At 38.8% G+C, this 23,257-nt stretch overlaps 1 protein-coding gene across 2 annotated transcripts in view; it reads right to left on the minus strand.

The window, feature by feature from the left end:
- The window catches only part of ZFAND3 (zinc finger AN1-type containing 3), a 163,689-nt gene that overhangs the window by 115,191 nt on the left and 25,241 nt on the right, over positions 1-23,257 (minus strand). Inside the window, exons 2-4 of one of the 2 annotated variants that reach the window (XM_044443883.1) lie at positions 3,424-3,464; positions 2,702-2,805; positions 602-628 (exon numbers count right to left, since the gene is read on the minus strand). In XM_044443883.1, the coding sequence (XP_044299818.1) occupies positions 602-628; positions 2,702-2,805; positions 3,424-3,434 (142 nt within the window). In that variant the 5' untranslated portion in view covers positions 3,435-3,464. The remainder of the gene's footprint in view (positions 1-601; positions 629-2,701; positions 2,806-3,423; positions 3,465-23,257) is intronic. The other variant, XM_044443973.1, reaches the window with a different exon arrangement.

Consider the following 23,257-nt stretch of genomic DNA (forward strand, 5'->3'; position numbering starts at 1 on the left):
GCCTACAGACACATCTTGCTGAGGTGCTTAGGCTGGAGGGTGTCTTGAATGATCCCGTGAGCAACTGTTTTGACACTGGGTACCCAGTGTTGAACTAGACGTAACACTGGTCTGATCCAGCATGGGTTTTCTTATGTTCTTAAGTCCCTTTGGAGGGGGAAGGTTACAGCCTTCACAATGGGTCTAATAATCTGTGAGCCTTTGGCTGTTTCATCAAACCACTCACACTGTGTAACTTATTTCCATGGTTAGTTTCTGAGTCATGCAAATTCACCCATTGTTTTATTGGTGGTTAAGGGTAAATCCCAGTAACATTTAGTAGCATTTCGTGTCATTACAGGTCACATCAGATCACCATAAATCTGAAATATGGAAGGAGTATCTGGAAGTGATAAAATTATATCCAGTGATTACAAGTAAAATGCTCTGATGCACGGAGAATAGGCACTATTTTGTTTTATAACTTAGCTGACTTTGTAATTTATAAATTTATACTCCTTTCTACGAAATTTGGAGCAAAGGCAGTTGGATTGTGCAAAGGACATGGATAAGAGACCTGAATTGTTTTTAAACTTTTCAATTAATTTTGTCAGTTACTAACCTTTTTCATTGTGTGGATTTCTTTTTTCTAAAAAAAAAAAAGAGAGAAAGACAAAATGAAGTAAAGATCAAAAAGCATTAGGTTTTCCTTCAAACATTCAGTTTGCAAGTATAGCTAACTAAATATAAGCATGGAAATGATCCTTGTTTTACATACAGGTTAAATGTGTTTCAGTTTGTGGGAAGTTTGTGCTCATGAATTCTTTAACCTTTTGCATGTATTGAAGTTCATTTTTTAAGGGTTCAACATTTTTCTTATTTAAGCAGTCTGGCTAATCATCATAGAATCAGTATTCTGATAATGGAAAACACAAACTGGCATCCAGGAAGCAAAATTGTATTTGTAGTTCAATTTATGCTTAACTGCCTACATCTCCTTGAGAGTGTGCTAAGTTACCACATCCTTATGGTCACTGAAATTCAGTGGTGAATCCTTGCTGTTTCCTATGGCCTAGCAAGCACTCTTGACATTGCACTATCATTGGTTTACTCTAGTGCAATGTCATTATCACTAGCACTGTGATATCACTGGACACGTTCCCTAATTCCAGTTGCTAGCCAACTCCATCACTCAGAAACAATCTAGGAGGAAGACAATATCTAAAAGGTTGGCTTTGTCCAGTTTTGCTACAAAGATCACTCTGCCATTTAAAACATTCTCATACTATTGGCTTCTGTAGGGTTGAACACAACTGTGTCTATCTGGGATACAGTTCAAAGCCTAATGCCAAGATAAATGGTTAAAACTAGCACCTTAATACCTCATGTTTTTGCCACTGTATAGCCAATATCGGAGATTAGAGTTATACAGCTGTGCAGCAGCTACTGATAACAGTCTCTGCATATTCCCATGTTGCTTTTTCTGTGTAGTAACTGTCTGAAACAGCACACACAGCACAATCTAAATCCTATGAGCTCTTATTTGCTGCCAAGCATTTTGATCAACTAATGACATGAATATTTAATTTGTCATTGTTCTTCTAATGTTTCCTTATTTTAAAATTAGTTTAAACCATGATCATCAAAGCAATATGGCATTCTAAAATGGAACCCTGGACTATTAAATTCAACAGTCATATGGGTTTTTATAACAACATAGCACTATCTTGCTAATTCCGTGACTGGTTAGGAACTCTAACATCTGAATTGCTCTAGAGTGACTTAAGAAGAATACTTACTGCTGCAAAAGTGACACAGGCCTAATAAAGGAGTTTATTTTATTGCTACTTTCTTCTGTTGTACTTTGCAGACTTAAAGGGCTTCACAGTCCACATCTTCCTCTGATACCCATGCAGATGGGGCATGATAAACTTCATTTTTGATAATCACAGAAACAGAGGATGGGGATATGAAATTTGCCCAGAGTCACACAGATTGTAAGCCTATTATATATTCCTGTTCATTAATTGTAATGCTGTAGAATTACTACAGATTTTAATTAAGAAACTCTGTGATGAGCTAGAAACTATCTTATGCAACCACATGTATAGGGCTCAGATCACAGGTGAGGAACTTGCAGCCCAAATTGGCCTGTGGACATTTCTCAGGCCCCACTATTCCAGAGCTAGGAAATACAGACTAATCTCCAATCACTGACTGGAAATAAGACCAAGGATTCCCAGCACTTGAGAGAGATTGCTCCCTGTCTCTAATGCTGGGAGAGGAAAGCTTTCTATTATCCTGCAAAAGAGGATAACTAGGATTCCCAAATGCACTACTCAGCTGGCAGTTAAAGGAACTACTCCCTGTAGTACAAGTGAAGATCCTTTGTCCATGCAGAGACATATAAGTCTCTGTTGCTCTTTGCACAGAGAAAGGAAAAGCAGGTGTGGAAGATGGTCTGAGGATATCAGGGAAAGGGCTTTTGATGCAGGACCCAGAAAGGCTAGCCATCCTGGGTCAAGACCTATGAGAAAAAGATGTTCAAGATGTTGCTCAGCTGCAAACTTGCACAAGTTTAAACAAATTCCTATCTCCATGTCTTTGCTCCCCATCTATAAAATAGGAATAATAGTGGCCAGGTTCCAAAGATCACGGGGAGAAAAGAAGCCACCCCAGCTGCACACCTCTCTGGTTTCAGATAACAACAGAAGCCACGCACCATGAGAGAAATCACGCGATGCGCAGCCAGCACACGGGGGGCATGGAAAAGAAGCCACGGTGGCTTCTTTTCCCCTGTGATTGGCCAAACACGTCCAGAGACTGCTGTTGAGAAGACAAAATAAAACATGGTAAAAGCACTTTACATACTAAGGAGTAATCACATATAACACAGTATGTTGGCTTATCGGAGCAATGAATTTATTTGCCACTGCAACAACCATTAAAGGTGATAGCAAATAGTTTTAGTTAAACAGTTTAATGTGTGATATAGTTTAACTAATACTCAAATATTTCTTCATTGGTAAGTTATGGCTGGGGCAAGTCTATTTTGCTACCTATAACAGAAGCTGCAAACAGAAACTTAGAGATAATTAAATATAGTTAAACTGAATTCAAAATCCCAAGAACAGTAATCTGAACACTTCATGCTTGTGTAGGTCAAGGACATTCCAGAATTCTGTAAACTTCACTGAGTGAAGGCTTGATTGGGGCCTGTACACAAGAGGCTCTTGCTTTTATACACATGGGAGACTGTTTCAACAAACTTGAGCAAATAAATGAAGCACTGGAGTGAAGAGAATCTGATTTCATGCACACACACCAAGAAATAGACACCCATGCATAAACTTTCAGGGGGTTGTTGCCAACTGAGTTAGACTGAATCTCTTTTTTAAGGTAGATAAAATAACCCTCAAAACCAAACCTTCACACTGCACTTACCAGCAAAGCATTTGGAACAGAGGTTCATAGTCTTGCTGGACCTGGGGCAAGGGGGGAAAAAGAGAGCTTAATTTGTTTTTGCAATTATTAATACAGAAATTTAAGGAGTAGAACAAACTAAAAAGGGAAGACGGTAGCAAAATTCTAGCTAGCTATCTTTATCAATGATTCACAAACTACCATGGTAAGACTATGAAACACTGCTTCAGCCACTTCAGAAGGACAGAACTTCCCTACTTCATACCAGTAGTGGTACCATCACAGCACAACTGTGACAGAAATCCACTAAGCAGAATAAACAGAAGCAGCCCTAAAACAGCAAGTCCGGCTTGCCACACGGTGAAATAAAAGAAATAATACACAAAATTTGAAATTACCTAACTGTACCACTCAGTACAATACCCTTCCTTCCTTCCTTTCTTCCTTCCTTTTGGAAAGCATGTAGAAGCCCCTTGGCTGCTAAAGCACAACTATGCTACTATGCTTCAACTATGTAGTAGCAATTGGAAAGGAGGAGTCATGGGATTTTGTGTTAAAAAGCTGTAAGAACTGTCCTGAAATTATTAAGAGGAGCTTCTTCATTTATTAATAAAGATCAGTAGCTGCTGAAGTCAGAAGCAATTAAGTTGTTTTATATTGGTGAAAAATAAAGTAGTCCAATCATTTTCACAAATAAGGTTTCAATCTGACATCTCCATATGTAGCTCCACAAATATCTTGACATAAAGTACTGCATACATAGTAGAAACCCAAGCAGGATGCAAAAAGAAATAGTACTACAGTTCTGTACAATGGAGTTCTACTATATAAATCCCCTTTCAAATAATTACAAGAATTGAATCTATTTTCCCAGGGCCCACCTGTTATTTTGAACTTCAGCTCCCACCAGCTCCAGCAAGCATGACCAATGGTAAAAGGGGTTGGGAGTTGTAGTTCAAAACTTCTGGGGGGGATACCTGCCTGAAAAAAGATTTATTGCTAAGTCACCCTAGTGGCCAGTCATTTATTTATTCATTCATTTATTTTATTAATTATAATTCTATTCTGCCTCTTTTTTTCTTTTCAAGGAATCCAAAGTGACTTATATAATTCTCCTCCTCTCAATGCATCTTCACAACAACAACGTTGTGAGGTAGGCTGACCTGAGAGTCTGTGATTGACCTGGCGTTATCCAGTGAGCTCCATGACTAAGTGGGACTCAGAACACAGTTCTCCTGAGTCCCAGTTTCACACTCTTAACCACTATACCATGCTGGCCCTCACCACACTCATGTTGCCCTCCAATTTGCAGCTTCTGAAACATTACGTTAAATGCCTCTCTCACTTTCCTCCTCTCTAGCAGCAGCAACAGTCAGCTTTCATCATTTTGGTTAAAGTTAATTTAAGAATGAAAAAGTATATGCAATATCTGGAAAATTTTAAGGTGTTATTGCTTCTAATAGAAAGGAAGGCTTTGGCATTCAAAACTACCATCATATCTTCTGCCCAGCTTGTTGCTTGCAGAAATGAATGATGAAAACCAGCAAGAATGCAAGTTTTCTTAACTGGCAGAGATTATTCCAATTGTAGAATTAGGTATTTTTTCAGAGAGTTTTTCATATGCTTATAAATTATACATATTCTTTGCTTGATAAAATTATAGTTACTTGAAGTGATAATGGATCTACATGAAACAACAAGAAGTGAAGAGCATTAAATATAGCAATCTAAATACCAGGAAGAATGTGGTCATACTTCTGTTTGAAAAGGAAAGTCAAGAATTTACCTTACTAGCTTTGCATGTTTTTCACACACACAAGGACAGACATGTTTCCCCCAGATCTAAACTTTATGCCAACAAGTTGTATCATGTATCTACCTTCAGAAACACTGCAATTAAAACAGCAGCCTAAATCAATACCTACATTTGTTACCATACTGCACTTCCATAGCTTTTGCTAAGAAATTAGTTGGAAGTACCGCAGTATGTTGGTGTTTCCCCAAAAGCCATTAAAACCAGGATCAGCAAAGAAAGAAAAAGCAGAATTCAATTGTTCATATTTATGAACAGGAAGGAAGGGAGATAGGATAGTTTCAGTTCCAAGCTTTCATAGTATCTTTCTTTCCAAATATACATGAAAGAGAGGAAAAATGCAACAAAGTTGTGGCAGTAAAAATCAGCCTACCACAAAACTATAAATCATGGAAAAAAGCATGCTTACCATTGAAGAAAAATAACGGTTTAAGCACTGTTTATTATGATGCAAATGCTAATGGTCATATAGGTACAAGGCAGAAATACAACAACAGTAAGAAAACAACTGGAAAAAACAATGAAATAAATTACACAACCTCCCTAGGTAACTGGTCCCATTGTCGCACTGCTCTAGCAGTCAGGAATTCTTCTTGATGTTCAGCTGGAACCCGGGTTCCTATAACTTGAGTCTATTATTTCATGTCCTGCACTCAGGGATGATTAAGAAGAATTCCAGCCCTTCCTCTCTGTGACAACCTTTCAAGTACTTACACATTATATTTTGCTGGACCAATGAAAGTGGAGAAATGCACTATCTTTCAGAAATGTGTTCTAATTTATCTATTGCAAAAAATTGAGATGTACCATTTTACCAATTAACTTTTGACTGTCTTAAGAAACTGATTCAATGTTCACTGCATTACATATTAGAGTGGCAAAAAATAGTCTTGCTTAGAATTTGCAATACCTCAGTTCAGTTCAGTTCAAATTTATTTATTTATTTATTTATTTATTTAATTTAAGATATTTGTATGCCGTCCTTTGCGAGAGCCTCAGGATGGCTTACACAAATAAAATTCAGTACATAACAGTATAATATGAATAAATTAACAACCCACTCTGGCTGCAATTAAAATATGGTAATAAAATTCAATATTAAAACTTGTTAAAATATTGATTAAATAAAAAGGTCTTAACCTGGCGCCAAAAAAACATATAATGACGGCGCCAGGCGGCCCTCTCTGGGGAGCGCATTCCATAGACGGGGCGCCACTGCAGAGAAGACCCTCCTCCGGGTACTCTGTCTCCTAATATCTTTCACAGAGAGTTCCCGGAGGAGGGCTGCTGCCAATCTCAGGGGGCAGGAGGGCAAATAGGGAAGAAGGTGTTCCTTTAGGTATCCTGGTCCCAAGCCGTTTAGGGCTTTATAGGTAATAAACAGCACCTTGAATTGAGCCCAGACTTTGATGGGAAGCCAATGGAGCTGATAGACGACTGGGGTTATATGAGAATAATGCCCAGTTCCCAACAGCATCCTGGCAGCTCTGTTTTGAACCATCTGAAGTATCCGAACTGTCTTCAAGGGCAGCCCCACATAAAGTGCGTTATAGAAATCCAACCGGGAAGTAACCAATGCATGTGCTACTGTTGCTAGGCAATCTTCCTCCAAGTAGGGACACAGCTGATGGATTAGTCGAAGCTGAAGGAAAGCACTCCTCGCCACCGCTGTCACTGGAGCTTCCAAGGACAGCTCTGGGTCAAGGAGCACTCCCAAGTTACGGACCCTGTCCTTTAGAGGGAGTGCAACCCCACACAGGGCAAGGCCCAAGTCGCCTACCCAGGAGCTCGAATCACCCACCAACAGAACCTCCATCTTATCTGGATTGAGTTTCAGTTTATTGGCCCTCATCCAGCCCATTACCTCGGCCAGGCACCGGTTCAGTACAGCCACTGCCTCACCTGGGTTAGTTGAAAAAGAGAGGTAGAGCTGGGTGTCATCAGCGTATTGATGACTCCGTAGCCCAAACCTCCCTAATGACCTCTCCCAGCGGTTTCATGTAGATATTAAATAGCAAGGGGGTCAAAATGGACCCCTGCGGTACTCCATGGCAAAGTTGCCATGGCGCAGAGCCAAAGTCCCCCAGCACCACCTTCTGGAATCGGCCGTCAAGGTAGGAGCGGAACCACTGACAAGCAGTGCCTCCTACTCCCAGTCCCGCCAGCCTATCCAGAAGGATATCATGGTCGATGGTATCGAAAGCCTCTGAGAGGTCCAGGAGAAACAACAGGGACGCACTCCCCCTGTCTCTCTCCCTGCATAGGTCATCATACAGGGCGACCAAGGCAGATTCAGTACCGTACTCGGGTCTAAAGCCAGACTGAAATGGATCCAGATAAATCAGTTTCATCCAAGAGTGCTTGGAGTTGTCCCGCCACCACCCGTTCCAACACCTTGCCCAAAAACGGGATGTTGGCCACCAGTTTACTAGCTTACATTTGTTTTATTCCTCAAAACAATACTCAAGGTACAAATTTATGCACAGATTGCACCACTTTAATACAAATTTGGATTCATAATTAAGTATTGTTCATTTAGTGAAGCTTTGCATGTGTTTTAAAAAGAAGGCAAGATACAAGAAAGAAGACAGCCTAGTCTTTGAAAAGAAGCCTAGTCTTCTTCTGGACAGACAGAATGTCCATGAACAAGTTTATTGCCTAACTTCCCATTTAAAAAAACTAGGCCTCAATACAATTGTTATAGAAACAGCTGTACACCTAAAGCCTGGCAGATGTGTTAAAATGATATTAACTTTTTAATGAAATGGTATAATGAAGAAGTAACTCCAACTGGCACTCAGCTATCTAGTATGACACAGAAGTGCAATAAATAAATAAATAAATAAATAAATATTTGATCCCCACTGAAGAATTAATTATTATGTTTTTATATATTATCTATTAACATGGAAATCTCAGAAACAATCAAAACAATATATAATATCAACAATCAGTTTAAAACCATCTGTAAAACAAATGTACAACCAATAAAATTCAACCAAAGATGGATTGTACTTTGAATTTTCCCTGCAATACAGATCAACACAGAAGATTCCACACCTTGATGTTTACACTATTTTACAAGCAATGAGTTTCATTTAATAATCAAGGGCCAACTTATTAACTATTTTAGTGTATTTCTCAAACTATCATTGGCTATTTTCACTGAAGAAAACACTGCAGTATTTTGAAAAGTTACATTAGTTGCTTCCTGACTTCAAAACTCTCACCCATGCTGAAAGACAGGCTTGGAATATTTATCCATTGGGCATCTTGAAACAGTGATGGCATGCAGAAAGGTTCAACAACATGTTCTATTACCATTTACTGTAGAATTTCTAATCTCTTGGTTTCTACAAAGAGAAAGCCATGGAATCATTGGTACTTCTGTCTCTAACAAGCATAGTATCTAATTATAATAGAGAACTGAAAAAGTAGTTTGGTGGCTCATTCACCACCAAAACCCCAAAAATGAGGAAAATTAAAAAAAAAAAAAGCCTAGAGATTAACATCACCTATAGCGAATGCTCATTGACAAAACATACATCGTAGAAACTGGATTGGTTGCTAACATGTTCTAGCATGTTTATGAACATTTCTGCTAATAATATTTTTTTCTAAGAGGATACACACACTTACAGTGACTGAGGAAAGACAGCAAAGCTAGGAAACCAGTAAAAAAGAACACATTTGTGCCTATGAGCATAACTCTGGAAACCCCAAAATGCAAAACAGAAACAGTTCTCTCGTTCAATCATTCCACTTAGTCGGCTCACTCACATCTTATATACTCCTACTTTTATAAAAGATTTCTCAGATCTCAAAGACTGAATGTTTATTTTATTATGCAACAAGGACATTCCTTTTCCATCTTACAAAAAACCAAAATGCAGTGTGCTGCCAGACCTTGCTTCTGAATAGTTCTGGGAACTAAGTTATCACTAAACAAACAAAGACATAAGCAAAGGCACCTGTAAGCAAAAGCAATGTTAGCTACTTTGTGCTTAGCCCTCAGCACAAGTTCTGCAACCAGGAAAAGGAGAACTAGAAAAAAGCCACTAGAATTTTAAACAATACAAATGCACCATTCAGTATGAGCTTTAGCCAGTTAGTACATTAGGATTCCCTCCCCCCCATCGCTCGCTCGCTCGCTCTGTGAGTGGATGGATGGATGGATGGATGGATAGATGACAGTTGATTCAGATCCGTCTTTTTGTTGACTTAGCTAACTTTAAGTTAAACTTGATGTTTAAAACTTGGTTTTAAGCAAATATTCTGTACTGGTCGAGGGGAAACATTAGGCATTCCTGTTGGAGAGGATCATTCTGTTCCCACATATTGGCATTAATCCAATCAAAACTAACTACAATCAAGTTCCACTGAAACCCATCAAACGCATTACCTGCAACTAAGTTCAAGCTGGATTTTGGCAACTACATGCAGAAATAAGTTCTCCAAAGAATCATTTTGACTGAATCTTGCAGAGACTTTCTTCTGTTCCTTTCTCCTCTGCAAGCCTGTCTCCATGAAATACAGATGGGGGTGAGTGGGAAATGAAAATAGGGTATACCCAGTCATGTTCATATGTTTAGACATATGTGCCAGTACAGTTTTCGGTACATTTTATTTTTTACTAATTTGGAAAGCAACACTTTACTTCTATTAAGGTGTTTCTAATCCAGTCAGATCAAACATAAGAGGAAAGGGAATGTACTAGCACCTCTGTCACTTTTATCACCCTGTACTCATTAAAGGCACCCTTCTGAAGAGAGCTTCCTGCACTTTTAGCAGTTCTCCACTCAATTTTGGACACTGACTTTATACAGTTGATTTGATTGCTGACTGCATATCAGTATGCACTATTTGGTAATATTATCTGGTAATACTATTACTAGATTTTCCATTTTCTAGAACTCCAACTGAAGAGTATGTATAGGTTATCACTTCCATTATGGAATTTAGAAGGCAGTTATTTTCTGAAGCTTGACAATTCCCTTTATCCTTTCTGTTGACTGAAATAGCACTAAGATGTACGTGTATTATAGTACTATAGTGCTGCTTTCCAAATTAATAAAACATAAAATGTACAGAAAACTGTACAGGGACACCTGTCCAAACATGTAAACATAACTAAGGTATAGCTTATTCTCATCCCCGCACCCAGTCTGTATTCCATGGAGACAGGTTTTCAGAGGAAAAAGGAAGTGAAGACTATCTGTACAAGATTTGGTCAAAATGATCCTTTGGGGAATGTAATTGTGTAGTTCATGATGTGTTGTTTTATATTGTTTTAATAAGTGAGGTTTTACATTATAATTTATATTGTGTAAGCCGTCCTGAGCGCTTGGTGGAAGGATGGGATATAAATGCTTGAAATAAATAAATAAATTTAAATCAATCCAGTTTATTACCAGCATTTATGGTGAGCCATTTTGGCTAATGGGAGGGAGAGACATTTAGTAAAGAAATAAAAGTATGGTACTAAGGTTAAAACCAGGAAGCTCAAATCATCAGGCATTTTTAACACTGATGTGTCAGTCTTCTGCTATGGGAAAACTGTTTGTGAAGTCACGTAAGTTGAAAAGGCATGTAATGATTGAACTACACCAGAATTAGCATATTTTTGTGCCAATGCAGTAGTGCTTTGCAAATAAATTCAGATTAAACAAGAGCACATAATTTTAAGAAGGACACACAAGTCCCTTGTAATCGGAAATGCCTTCTAATAAAATTAAGGACAACGTATCTCCTAATTCATTAACATAACATAGTTTGTAATTTCAAAAATCTACTGAGATGGAAGGACCCAGCACCAAAAAAAAAAAAAAAAAAAAATCTCATACTGCAGTGAAAAGAATGACAAAACTGGATATCTATTTTCCAGGATTTGGGCATGGCCTTGAAAAGGACAAATTATTGTACTGTTTGTCTTGAAGCTGAGTAAAGTTTTCATACTAAGTGATTAATGAGCTGACAAACTGATTTAACTCAGCTGTACTAACTGTTAAGATTAAAACAATTAAACAAGCAATGTGTGATGAAGAACATAAGGTGCCTCATGTGGCTCCATGCTGAGGAAGAATTGTGTTACACACATCCATTTAAATCTACATAGGAGGAAGCAGAGTGATTGTTCCGCTTAGAAATGTAACGAGAACACTAATAAAGTCAAAAACCAACTAGAACAACTTTCTCTGACCAGATGTTTGCCAGGTGCTTTGAAGTCCCATCAACCCCAGCCAACATGCCCAGTATTCAAGAATGCTGGAGTTGTAGCCCAAAACATTTGGAAAGGAGTAGGCTGGGGAAGTCTGAACTGAACTGAACTGAACTGAACTGAACTGAAACAACGCTATTGTAGCAGACAGTCCCAAAGAGGAACAAGTATGCCATGAACTAGAAGTACAGTCAAGAAATGGATGTAGCTAGTTAGAGGGGCTCAGGGAGAAAAGAAAGGAATGGAGACAATCAGGTATCAACTACTTCTAAGAATCCAATTCTTGTTCTGTTTGGGTCACCCTTTTAATATAAATAGATCAATTAACATATTGACATGAAAGAGCACAGCTGGATTCAATCCCATTTGTGAGCATATGTATAGGGTTATATAAACATACAGCTTTTTCTCATTTTACACTGTACAGAAGGGGGTGGAAGAAAGATCCAACAGACACAATGCCAGCCTGCATGTGCTTACTTTATGAATTAGCTGGAAAGTGAGAAGGGGAATAGTATGGCTTAAAAGTTATATGTAGAACTTTGACTGAAAAATATTTTTACTGGCATACTGATAAATACTTTAGACATAAGACAGCATGATCTATCAGTGAATGAAGGCACTGAAAAGAGATATTTGGCTTGGTCTAGTTACCTGGAGGAAAACTGAATTACAATTTTGGAATGTTCTAATTTGACTGGAATTGCATCCAGTGTTTTACTGTAATGATGAAAAACTCCCATTGCACATCACTGCAGAAAGGATGGAACATTAACTGGAATGACAGAAAAGTGCAACTGCAGATCAATACAGAGATACTGTTCTGTAGCCTAAAAATCTCAGAAGTCTAAGCAACAATTATGCAAGTAAAATGTCCAAGGAAAGACTTAATTTAAAAAGTGAAGAGTATAAACAAGAGTGCATAAGGAATCAATCCTATGTACATTCAGTAACTATTGTTTATTATACTCAGGGACAGTTATATGTCCACTAAAATGCAACCTGGTAAGAGGTAAATGGCCTTTCAACATGCTATAAAGCCTTCAGAGTTGTACAAATCTAATAAAGAATTGATTTGAAATGAGCATGGGTATACCACAGCAGCAGAATTGTAGCCCAGGCACACTTTGCACCCAACCCTACAAGCTTAGTATTAACATAAAATCACTCTAGTCCAATTACTTCCTTGCCACAGTTCGTCTATGTTGTCCAACAGTAGAAAATTTATCTTTGTGTGGGGAGGAGGATAGGGATAAGAACAGATTCGCTTTCATTAATTAGTACTAAATCACATTTCATACTAATAAGCTTATACATGATTGTATTAACAGACATTTAAGCTTTCCGCTCACCTGATTAATTTACATAAGCACACAGTGGAAAAATCCAAGTTACTACTGGTTCTAAGTCTTCATATTTCTAGGAAAACATATGAAGTATTACATACAGATTTTGTCCAACCAAAGGGTTACTCATACAACAGATTTTTTCCATCTCATTTTGTGGATGCAGCACCATCCACAAAACCTGATGGTCTGGGACATGGCATAGAAGACAGCTTGGATGGAAGCACCTTGAATTAGACATGAGCATTCAGTGAAATGGGCAACTTATTTTGGCACAAAACTAACATGTTCCCTTACCACTGACTAAGTCTGTGGGCCCCAATATTTGGAGGGCCAACAAATTACCCACGTTTGTAGTAAAATATTATAGTCAAAATGGCCAAGGACAATACGAGAAAATATACAGGGAGACACATGGAGATGGTCACAGTTATTCAACATTTATATTCTAAGGCTGGAAGTATTCAAGTCAAAATGGAAGATCTGAAGCACTTGGTAGGCATAATGGAAACCTGGTAGAATAAGGAGAAAAATATCTTACTTGCGACTGCCTTGCAACAGTGACACATGCGCTGGTGACTTCCCGTCTTGACTTCTGTAACGTGCTCTACGTGGGGCTACCCTTGAAGACGGTCCGGATACTTCAATTGGTTCAAAATAGAGCTGCCAGGCTGCTGACGGAGAACTGGAATCATGTGAACATAACGTCCAGTCCCCGTCAGCTTCACTGGCTTCCCATTGAAGTCCGGGCCCAATTCAAGGTGTTGGTGATGACCTATAAAGCCCTAAACGGCTTGGGTCCTGGTTACCTGAAGGAGCACTTACATCCATATATGCCCAGCCGCCCCCTGAGATCGGCGGGAGAGGCCCTTCTCCGGGAGCCCTCCGTGAAAGAAGTTAGGAGGGTGGTTACTCGGAGGAGGGCTTTCTCAGCGGTGGCGCCTAAGTTATGGAATGCACCCCCAGAGAGGTCCGCCTGGCGCCGTCGTTATTTGTTTTTCGGCGCCAAGCGAAGACCTTTTTATTCAAGCAGCATTTTAAATGATAATATTATTGAATTTTATCGGGTCAGGGTGGCTTATTTTATATTGTATATTTGTATCTTATTTTAATGTATATATTTTAAAATGTTATTTGTGATGTTTTAATTTATTGTTGTAAGCCGCCCCGAGGCTTCGGCGAATGGGGCGGCATAAAAATGTTTTAATAAATAAATAAATAAATAAAATCTGGGTACATGGAAGGACAGAGACCAGAGTACTTGGTGGTGTTACTCTGTGCATTAAAATGGACAAAGTAATAAGCTGGAAAAGGGGCTGACTCTATTATAAAATCACTTTGCATGAAAGTATCAGGTCTCAAATACATTTTAGTATGGAGGAAATGTTCTTGTCCCCTGAGCGAAATGCTTCAAGTGACCTTAAGATTTAGAATGAAATCAGAGACAAAGATGTGTTGCTGTGACTTCAATTGATGTCACTGGCAACTTCAATTCCTCTCTCTGGAAAATTGTGTGTTCCAGTCACAACAAAGATCTGAAGTGTCTAGATACCATGAATGACTGTGTCCTAGAACAGCTGGTCATGAGACCAACAAAAGACAAGGGTGGGCTTATTTCTAAGTTGTGCCCAGGAGCTGCTGCAAGATGTGAATTGACTGAAAAAAAGTTACACAGTCCTATCAAATTTAATTTCTGTGTGAGTGAAAACTTGCCTGTGAAGTCTATTACAATCATTTCCAAAGAGGAAATGTCTCAAAAATGAGAAGACTGGTAAAAAGAAAGTTGAAAAAGACAAGCAGATCAGTTAGAATTCATGGAGGCTACTTAAACCACAATAATAAATGCTCATCTAGAATGCATACTGCAGGTTAGAAAAGGTACCATAAAGTCCAAGAGTGCACTAGCATGGTTAACAAGCAGTGCCAAGGAAGCTATTAAGAGGTGGGAAAAGACTTCCTCCAGAACCTGGAAAGTATACCCAAACAAAAAGAAAAAGGAACACAAACTTTTTGTAAGTATGCAAAAAGGGTTATAAAGAAGGATTCTGAGGAGTATATTACAAATAATATTAAGATCAATAATAAGCTATATCTTAATATGCCAGAAGCAGGTAATCAGCTAGGTAGGCAGATGCACTATTAGATACTGGGCCAACATGTGATGTTTGAGTTTGCTAAGTGTCTCAGATTATTAATATTGAAAACTGCAAACATTTCCTAAGAATTGCAGTCCTACTCATGTTTGCATTCTGGTTTGCAAACGGGACATAGTCACATAATTTGCAAATGAAAACAAAATTCACATACATCCCTAATGAAAAAGGTGTTAAAGCAGTACAGAATAAGGAGACTGCAGAAAAGCTGGATTAATTGTGTTTGTTTTCACTGCAGAAAAGGTAGGGCAGCTAAGGGAAATAGTGGTGGCAATGGTGAGGCCCTTCTACTTATTGACAAATTGAAAGTAAACCACTTCTTACAGAAGTCAAGTTCAAACGGCTGATCTTCTAACAGTAATATGCAACTTATCTTTCAAGATTCTCTTGGCCTAACCTACCTCACAGGGTTGTTGTTGTGGGGATAAGATTGAGAGCAAGAGGAGGAGAATTAGGTTAAGGCATTTTGAATTCTTTGTGAGAAAAAAAGTGGGAGAGAAATCTAATAGATACATAAATAAGGAATACAAGGCTATCAATTGCTATTAGTCATAATGGTTACATATTGCCTCCAGTATTGGAGGCCATAGTAGGAGAATGCTACTGCCCTCATGTGCTGCAGCAGGCTTTTCATAAGCCTCTGGTTGGTCACTGTGAGAACATATGGATGGATCAGGCCTTTGGACCTTTACAGGTCTTACATAAGGCACTGGGTCAGATTCAGGAGTCTGGTAAATTCAGTGCTATAGGCCATGAGAACTCTTCTTAGAAATGCTAAATGGCTTTATTTCCCTACAGTTTCCTCTCTGCCCATCAGCGCGACTGCCTCAGCACTTATTTCTATCTTTAGCACCATCCCTTTCAATTCATTTTGGCATTCAATCTCAGCTGTATATGGGGATTAGTTTAAGAGGAAGTGGCCTTTAAGATGAGTTTGGGCATCTTGTATTAATGTGGATGAAAGAAAATACATTAATTATAGCAACAATCTTTAATCTACTTAATCCATCAGCAAAAGTTTTAGTTTATTAATTGGGAAACACCAATTTTAATTTGTGGGGCTAAGAATTTAGTACATACCTGCTTTTATTGAAACTATTTTGATTCAAGTGTGCCACCATAAAGGGGAACAGAAAAGCATATTTTTAAAGTGGCTTTTACTTATAAATAACCTATACTGATGTTTCAGTAAGATACATTTTTATCTAGAAATTTCTTAACAGGTTAAAAAGTCAAATGATAAATCAGTAAGCAACCCTAATAAAGTCAGCTGAGAAAAGCACATTTCTTAGTTTAAAAAACCCCTCCTATTACAGTATGTTAGCACCAACTTGGCACTATCTTAGGAACATGGTTAGGGTTTCCCAGAACAAATAAATCAGCTCTCAAGATGTTAGTTCAGGTTAGACCTCTTTAATGATGCATCTACCAGGCAGTTTCTGTGGCTGAACCCTTCATCCCTCTACACTGCTTCTGTGTGACATCAGTATGTTAGCTTGTATTTCCATTTGTTTGTCTGTATGGTGAATATTATGTTACCCCACTTATGTAGCCTACATTGCAAGCTAAATGCTTGTAAGTATATTTTTATATCTTATTTAAGAATTTGACCCTTTACTATATTTAGGCATTGTGAAGATAAAAGGATAAAGGCTTCTACTGTAAATGGTGTATATTTTACATTTCACGCTTGCATCATATCTTATGCTTGTCAAAATCAGGAACAGTGAACAGATTTTCCAGTTGGCTTTTAGTATGATACTATAACTTGGTAGTATAATTTCACACTCTCATTGTGCACTCTAATCTTAACAGCAAAGGATCACTGTTGAAAATGAAAAACATTCCTAAGGAAGACCATTTTTAAAACTGAACTTGATTCAAATTACCTTTTTAATTCACCTCACATTTGTCACAGAGGATTTATTCCTCAGGTCTATATAATTCTAGATAGCCAAGATCAGAATTCTTACCTATATGTATCAGTACCAAACCCTCATTGAGTTCAGTGCAACTTACTCCCAGCTATATAAAGTATCCACTACCTCTCTACCTGATCTAAGTCCCCTTCATGCGTAAACGTATGTGAACAGTGGACAGAAAAGGGAGCAGGGTGTGTTCACAGCCTTGCCCCCCATGTCTTACTGCTGAGCTGATTAAACCCTTCATATCCATGCACTGTGCAGCAGCTCATATATTATTACATAATTATTTCATTTCTATATCTCTAAATAGCCAAAGCTCTCTTTACAACGCACATAAAATGAATGCAATAAAATACAACATAATTCAAAATTATACAAAATTGCATAAAATCTTATCAAAAAAGAAACCTTGAATGCTAAAATCATACAGAAAATAACTATTTAAAGGCAAAATATCTGGGATGGGTAATTTCCTCAAGCCCCTGGATATCCAGATGCAGCTTTAAAAGCCAGAGCATAAAGGGCAGTCTCAACCTGGAGCTGAAAAGATGACAAGGCTGGTGCCAGGCAAGGCTGCAATGGGGGTATAATTCCATAGATGAAGAGCTACCACAGAGAAAGGTCTTCTTCTTGTTTTGCTCTCCAAGCTACTCCTGGAGTTGGCACTCAGAGGAAGGCCTCTAATGTTAAGCATGGTGTTCAGGTTGATTGTCATTGAGAGAGGCACTCCGTTAAGTACTGTAATCCCAAGCCATGTAAAGGATTTAATACGTTAAAACCAGCACAGAAGCATACAGACAGCCAGTGTACGTGAGCCAGAACTGGTCTTATATGTTCAGACCTACTGGTCTCAGTTATTGTAATCTGGCTGCCACATTATGCATGAGCTACAACTTCTCCTGAAGTCTTCAAGGGCAGTCCCACACAGAGTGCATTGTACAGTGGTACCTTGGCTCACAAATGCCTCAGTTCATGACCAAATCAGGTCTCATACAAAAATTTCATAAAAATTTCGATTCAGGTCATGAACTCCGCATTGGGTGGCGGCTGCAATTGCGGCCATCTCCCCCTGGGAGATGGCCGTGATTGTGCTGGGGGCGGGGGGGGGAGATGGCCGAGATCACGTCCGTCTTTCCTGCACGAGTGCACCCGTGATTCCTCCTGTCTTTTCTACACAAGCACACCCGTGATTGCACCCGTCTTTCCTGCATGAGTGCAACCACGATCTCAGCCATCTCCCCCTCCACAGCACGATCGTGCCCATCTCCCCCCACAGCACGCCTGCGTTCGCACCCATCTTTCCCTCCCAGGGCACCCCCCTCAGCACACCCATGTTTGTGCCCATTTCTCCCCGCCACAGCACGCCCATGTTTGCTCCTGTGTCATCCCAGTGTGCCGGGATGACAGGTGCATGCAGGGATGACGGGCACATTGTGGTTGTGTTGGGGGGGCAGGGAGATGGCCGCACTCATGCTCGGGGGGGGGGGGGATGGCCGCGATCTTTGTTGTCACTTTGCTTCACATTTTTCTAATTAAAAAAAAAAAATAGTTACAGAACAGATTAACCTTATTTACACTGAACCTTATGGGGAAATTTAACTTGGCTCACGGCCAATTTGGGTCATGACCAGAGTCCTGGAACAGGTTAAGTTTGTGAGCCAAGGTACCACTGTAGTAACCTTGTTGAGAGATTACCACAACACAGATTACTGAAACCAGGCTACCCCTACCCAGAGAGGAACACAGCTGGGCTACCAGCCAAAGCTGACAGAGAACACTAAGCGTCACTGAACCTCAAATGATAAAAAAAAAGGGATCAAGTAGAAACCATGCTATGAACCTGCCTCTTCAGGAGGAGTGTAATTCCACCCAGAACAGGTTGAACATCTATCTGGTCAGAGAAAACACCCACCAACTGCATCTCAGTCTTGTCTGCATTGTTTGTTAACGTTCATTGACCATTGTTACAACCAGTGGTTTACCACATTCACAGCTTCACCTGCTGCTGATGAAAAGAATAGAGTTGTGTGTCATGAGCATACCGTATTCTGTAAAAAGATGTTTTACCAGAACAGAGTTGAAGTCATTAGACAATTTATTGTAGGGACACTCTGAAAATTGTATTGCCCTCTAACATATATAGCATTTGTCTATGATTAAATGGTTTGCAACTGCTTGTACAAAGCAGAAAATCCCTCAGGGCATCTAGCTTAATTCTAGAAATTCAAGTACATTCAGTTGTGTACACAGATTTTTATTTTCTGTTTCGGTGTGCTAATCATTTTAAAAGAGAGAACTGTTGACATGGGGCCAATAAGCAAGGTGCTTTTTTCAACATGTGCATCCTTGATCATCCTTGAACACACTATCACATGAATTTCTTTAAGAGGCATAACCCAGTGGATCAGACACAGTCAGCAGAAAAATTCATGATTACAGCAACTGGAATGTGCTGCTATCATTACTGACACTGGCCAGCTGTCTTTGCAATTTGCCAGCTCATACAGTATCCACATGTCCAAGACCAATCTGATCATATTCACAAGTAGAAACTGGTACTGCATGATTTAATCTAACAGGAAATATGTTTTTGTCCCCTGTTTGAAGCATATTTATAACTTCAATAATATTATGAATTTAGCTTTCGTGGCACTTTTACCAGTCTGGCTAGTTTAATCAAATGATCGCTAGATGCACTCTTGACCCTTTTGAATCTGCTTGGGGTAGGGAGAGGTCGCTTTTCTATGTATTTCAAGTGCAGGGGACACGACAGGAAATAAAAATATGGAAATTTGGGGAAATATTAATATAAAGAAACACACAGGATCATTGTTTGTACAATAAACAATGTCAGAATGAATTCTCCAGTAAGGGCAAGCCAGAAAATGCTAGGATTCCACATGTCAAATCAATGATTACCTGATCTGTTGCATAAGCTTGTTCCGTTAAGCTACTCTTATTTAAATTTCAGTACCTGATAAAAGAATATACTTTTTGTAATAAGTTTAGATTTGCTACAGTATTCAGGTTTCCAATATAAATAGTGCAAAAGTTGTAATTAACATTTTTAAACACTGGCTTGATATGAATATGGTTGCAATTAGTTAAGAGTGTGGGCTTTCATTACTGAATTGTAAGCACAACTCATGAGGAATCTCATCTTTTTTCAGTTTCTGTCCATTCCCTTAGTTTTTGCCCTGAGGGGAAGGGGGAACTCAGGCAACCTGAAATACCCACATAATCGAATAATGCAGTTAACTGATCTGCTGTGCCTTCATACTAAGGTAAAGTAAAAATCTCTGTCTTAATAAGCCCAAAATCAGTAGTCGTAATAAGCACACAGCCCTTCATTCTGCTTCAGTGCTCCCTTCATGCAAGTGGGCAAATATCTATGCATAGCTTCCTGTTATGCATAAACCAGAAATTTTGAATTGCTCCCGAACAAGCCATTATAATAAGAATTAACCAAAATTTCAAGGTGAGACATAGTGGAAATTATTATTGTGTTAACATGCAATAGAAAGCTATGTGGCTTCCTGGTTAGCTTCCCTAAAGGGGACTATGCATATACACCCACACACTGATTGTATATTTTTAGCTTAGCACTGCAACTCAGTACTATATGTAAACATGAACATTATCACAGCTCCCAGAAGTTAATCACTTGTACAGTTTGGTCACTAGCACTGACATACTGTAACACAAAACCTTTATTTTCACAACATTAATCTAGTCTAATTTTCTGCCTTAGAACTCTTCAGTTAATATGTCACATCACAGACCCTACTTGCTAATGTTTATAAAAATGCTCTGCTATAAATTTTTGCTATCAGAATCCATAGGCTGTTTTAGGGTTGTGGGTGGTTTGTTAACCATGCCAACAACTCACTTTTTCAGGTTCAGGCAACATGACAACTTATGAGTGGGGACTGGATGATGGAAGCATGCCAGCAGACACTAGCATGAGCCATAAGCTTGAAAATAAGCCTGCCAAACAGATCCATGAATAGTAATATACTAACATATGCTGAAACCCTTATGAAAGAAAAATGTGGTTTTCAGCCCCAAGAAAACTGCCACAATAGCACAGAAAACTTTCAATATGCACATTTGTTGACCTTTCCAATACTTTAAGACAGTACAGTTGCTGTATACAGAAGAGGCAGTCTGTTTATCACAAGGTATCATTCACATAACACTGCTTGCCTTGTCTTCAAATGCCAACAAAATATATTAAGGTCAGGGACACCAATGGTACAGAGATAGGGATAGGGTTAGGGTTAGAGGACTCCAGGACTGTTACAGGACTCCATATTTGAGACTTCAATGCATTTGACATACAATTATTTTATTTTATTCTGTACATTTAGAAGTGTTGAAGATAGAAATTTTATAACTCTTTAAAGACTGGTCTCTGGAGAAGAATCTTCCCAAGGAGGGGTGTGCTTTCTGCCTCTGCCTCTCAAAGGGCTCAGTTTATCCCAATTGTTCACTAAAAGATCACATCAAGAGTGTTGCTCCTCTTTCCCCCTCTCGCTACTTCTACACACATAACTTTAATGCCCTCACTTTGCCATATATGCTACTACCTGATCAACCTCACTAAGACAAAATGATCTGATCTTTAACTTAATTTCTTCTTTGCTCTTCAGTGTAATGCCACAGTCTCTACGCCAGAGGTACAGATGTGGCAGTATTGTATTTTTAACAGCCCAGAGAATTAATTTCTCCTTATATTAACTTTAGGTGGAAGTATCATGGCACACATTATTTTTATTGACCATCCCTAAGAAAGCAGAAGAACTGATTAATTCAGTTGAAGTGTTACCCAGGCAAGATGTATAATTGGCCAGGAATACTGACAATCTGGGAGAAATGGGCTGATCTGTCCTGAATGGGGTTGCGTTCTCCCAAAGTAATGGGGGGGGGGGTCTTTTGAGACTAATCCCTGTCAGATCAGGTGGAGGCAGCAGACATAAGTGCCATTTATCAATGTCAGCCTCTTCTGCTAAGAGAGGCTCGGCTTCAGTTATCCATACTTTAATTGCTTCCACACTAGATTACTGCTGCTTTTAATTGGAGGGTTTAATTGGTTTAAAATGCAGCCAATCCCTTTTTAAAAATTCACAAAAACTCTGATCTTATATGACTTGACAGGTGTAACTGAAACTTGGTGAGAAGCCTCCCATGACTGGAATTCATCAACTGAAGGATATGGCTTGTTCAGGAAAAACAGAAGGAACAGAAAAATGAGGTGGAGCACACTATATGTTTTCACAGAAATATAGGAGAATCAGCCTTGTAGCTCCATCGAGAGCAACTGGATTAAAATGAATGGGGTAAACAGTGGTGTTTGGAATCTACGACCAACCACGCAGTCGAGGAGAAGACAAGGATGAAACTTTGGAAAAGCAAATTTCCAATGTTTCAAGAAGAGGGTAGAAATAATATATACACACACACACACACACATTTTTTAAATAATAGGGGATTTCAATTTCTTTGATATATCTGTTGGGGGAGACATTCTGCCAAAAGCTCCTCTAAGAGACTCCTCCACACAGAAAGATGCAGACAAACTGGAAAAGGTTCAGAGGAAGGCAACAGAGATGATCAGGGGACTGAAAACAAAGCCCTATGAAGAGAGACTAAAAGAATTGGGTATGTTTAGCCTTGGGAAGATATAGGCCAAGATATAGACCTTTGTCCAAATAAAATTTAGGGATGTATTTGAAAATGGTCTGCAAAATTCAGATTGAGGAAGGCTGGTATATGTCCCAAATACATACTTCTAACAATTACCTGCTATCTAAACAGGGTTTCTTTCTGAATAGGGTGTGTGTGTGTGTGTGGAGGGTCTAACCTCCTTTTATAATTACAGTATAGAATAATTATTTTCTCAATGCATCTGGGGAGGTGTTATTTAACTATGAGGTGGCTGGAATATTGGTTCATGATTCAGTAGATAAAGGCCCTTCTGTAACTGCATGATATAGGCCAAACAGCAACTGAAACAACTTTCTGAATACCACAAAGGCAAGATTCTCATTACGGTGCAATTCAAAACACTAAATTATTGTTTTCCCTTAAATTGTCTGCATTTTTGCAATATGATATACATATCTGTGATGTATTTTATTGCCTAGTGCATCCATATTACAATACTCAGTATGCTATTTTAAAGTTACAATGGGAAGCATCAATGGAAGAACTCACAGCAATTTTCCATGAACTAAAATTTGAACATGTTTGGCAATTGATGTGAAAGACAAAGGCAGGTTAACTGAAGCACAAATAGTCAAAAATATATTTTAAAACTTATTAATGAGTCAAAACACTGAGGCAGTCCACTTTAGATAACCGTAAGCGGACAGTACAGGCATATCAGAAGAAGTGTGGAA

The sequence above is a fragment of the Varanus komodoensis genome, unplaced genomic scaffold (genome assembly GCF_004798865.1).
Source record: "Varanus komodoensis strain SLA01 unplaced genomic scaffold, ASM479886v1 scaffold1, whole genome shotgun sequence".
Taxonomy (NCBI): Eukaryota; Metazoa; Chordata; class Lepidosauria; order Squamata; family Varanidae; genus Varanus; species Varanus komodoensis.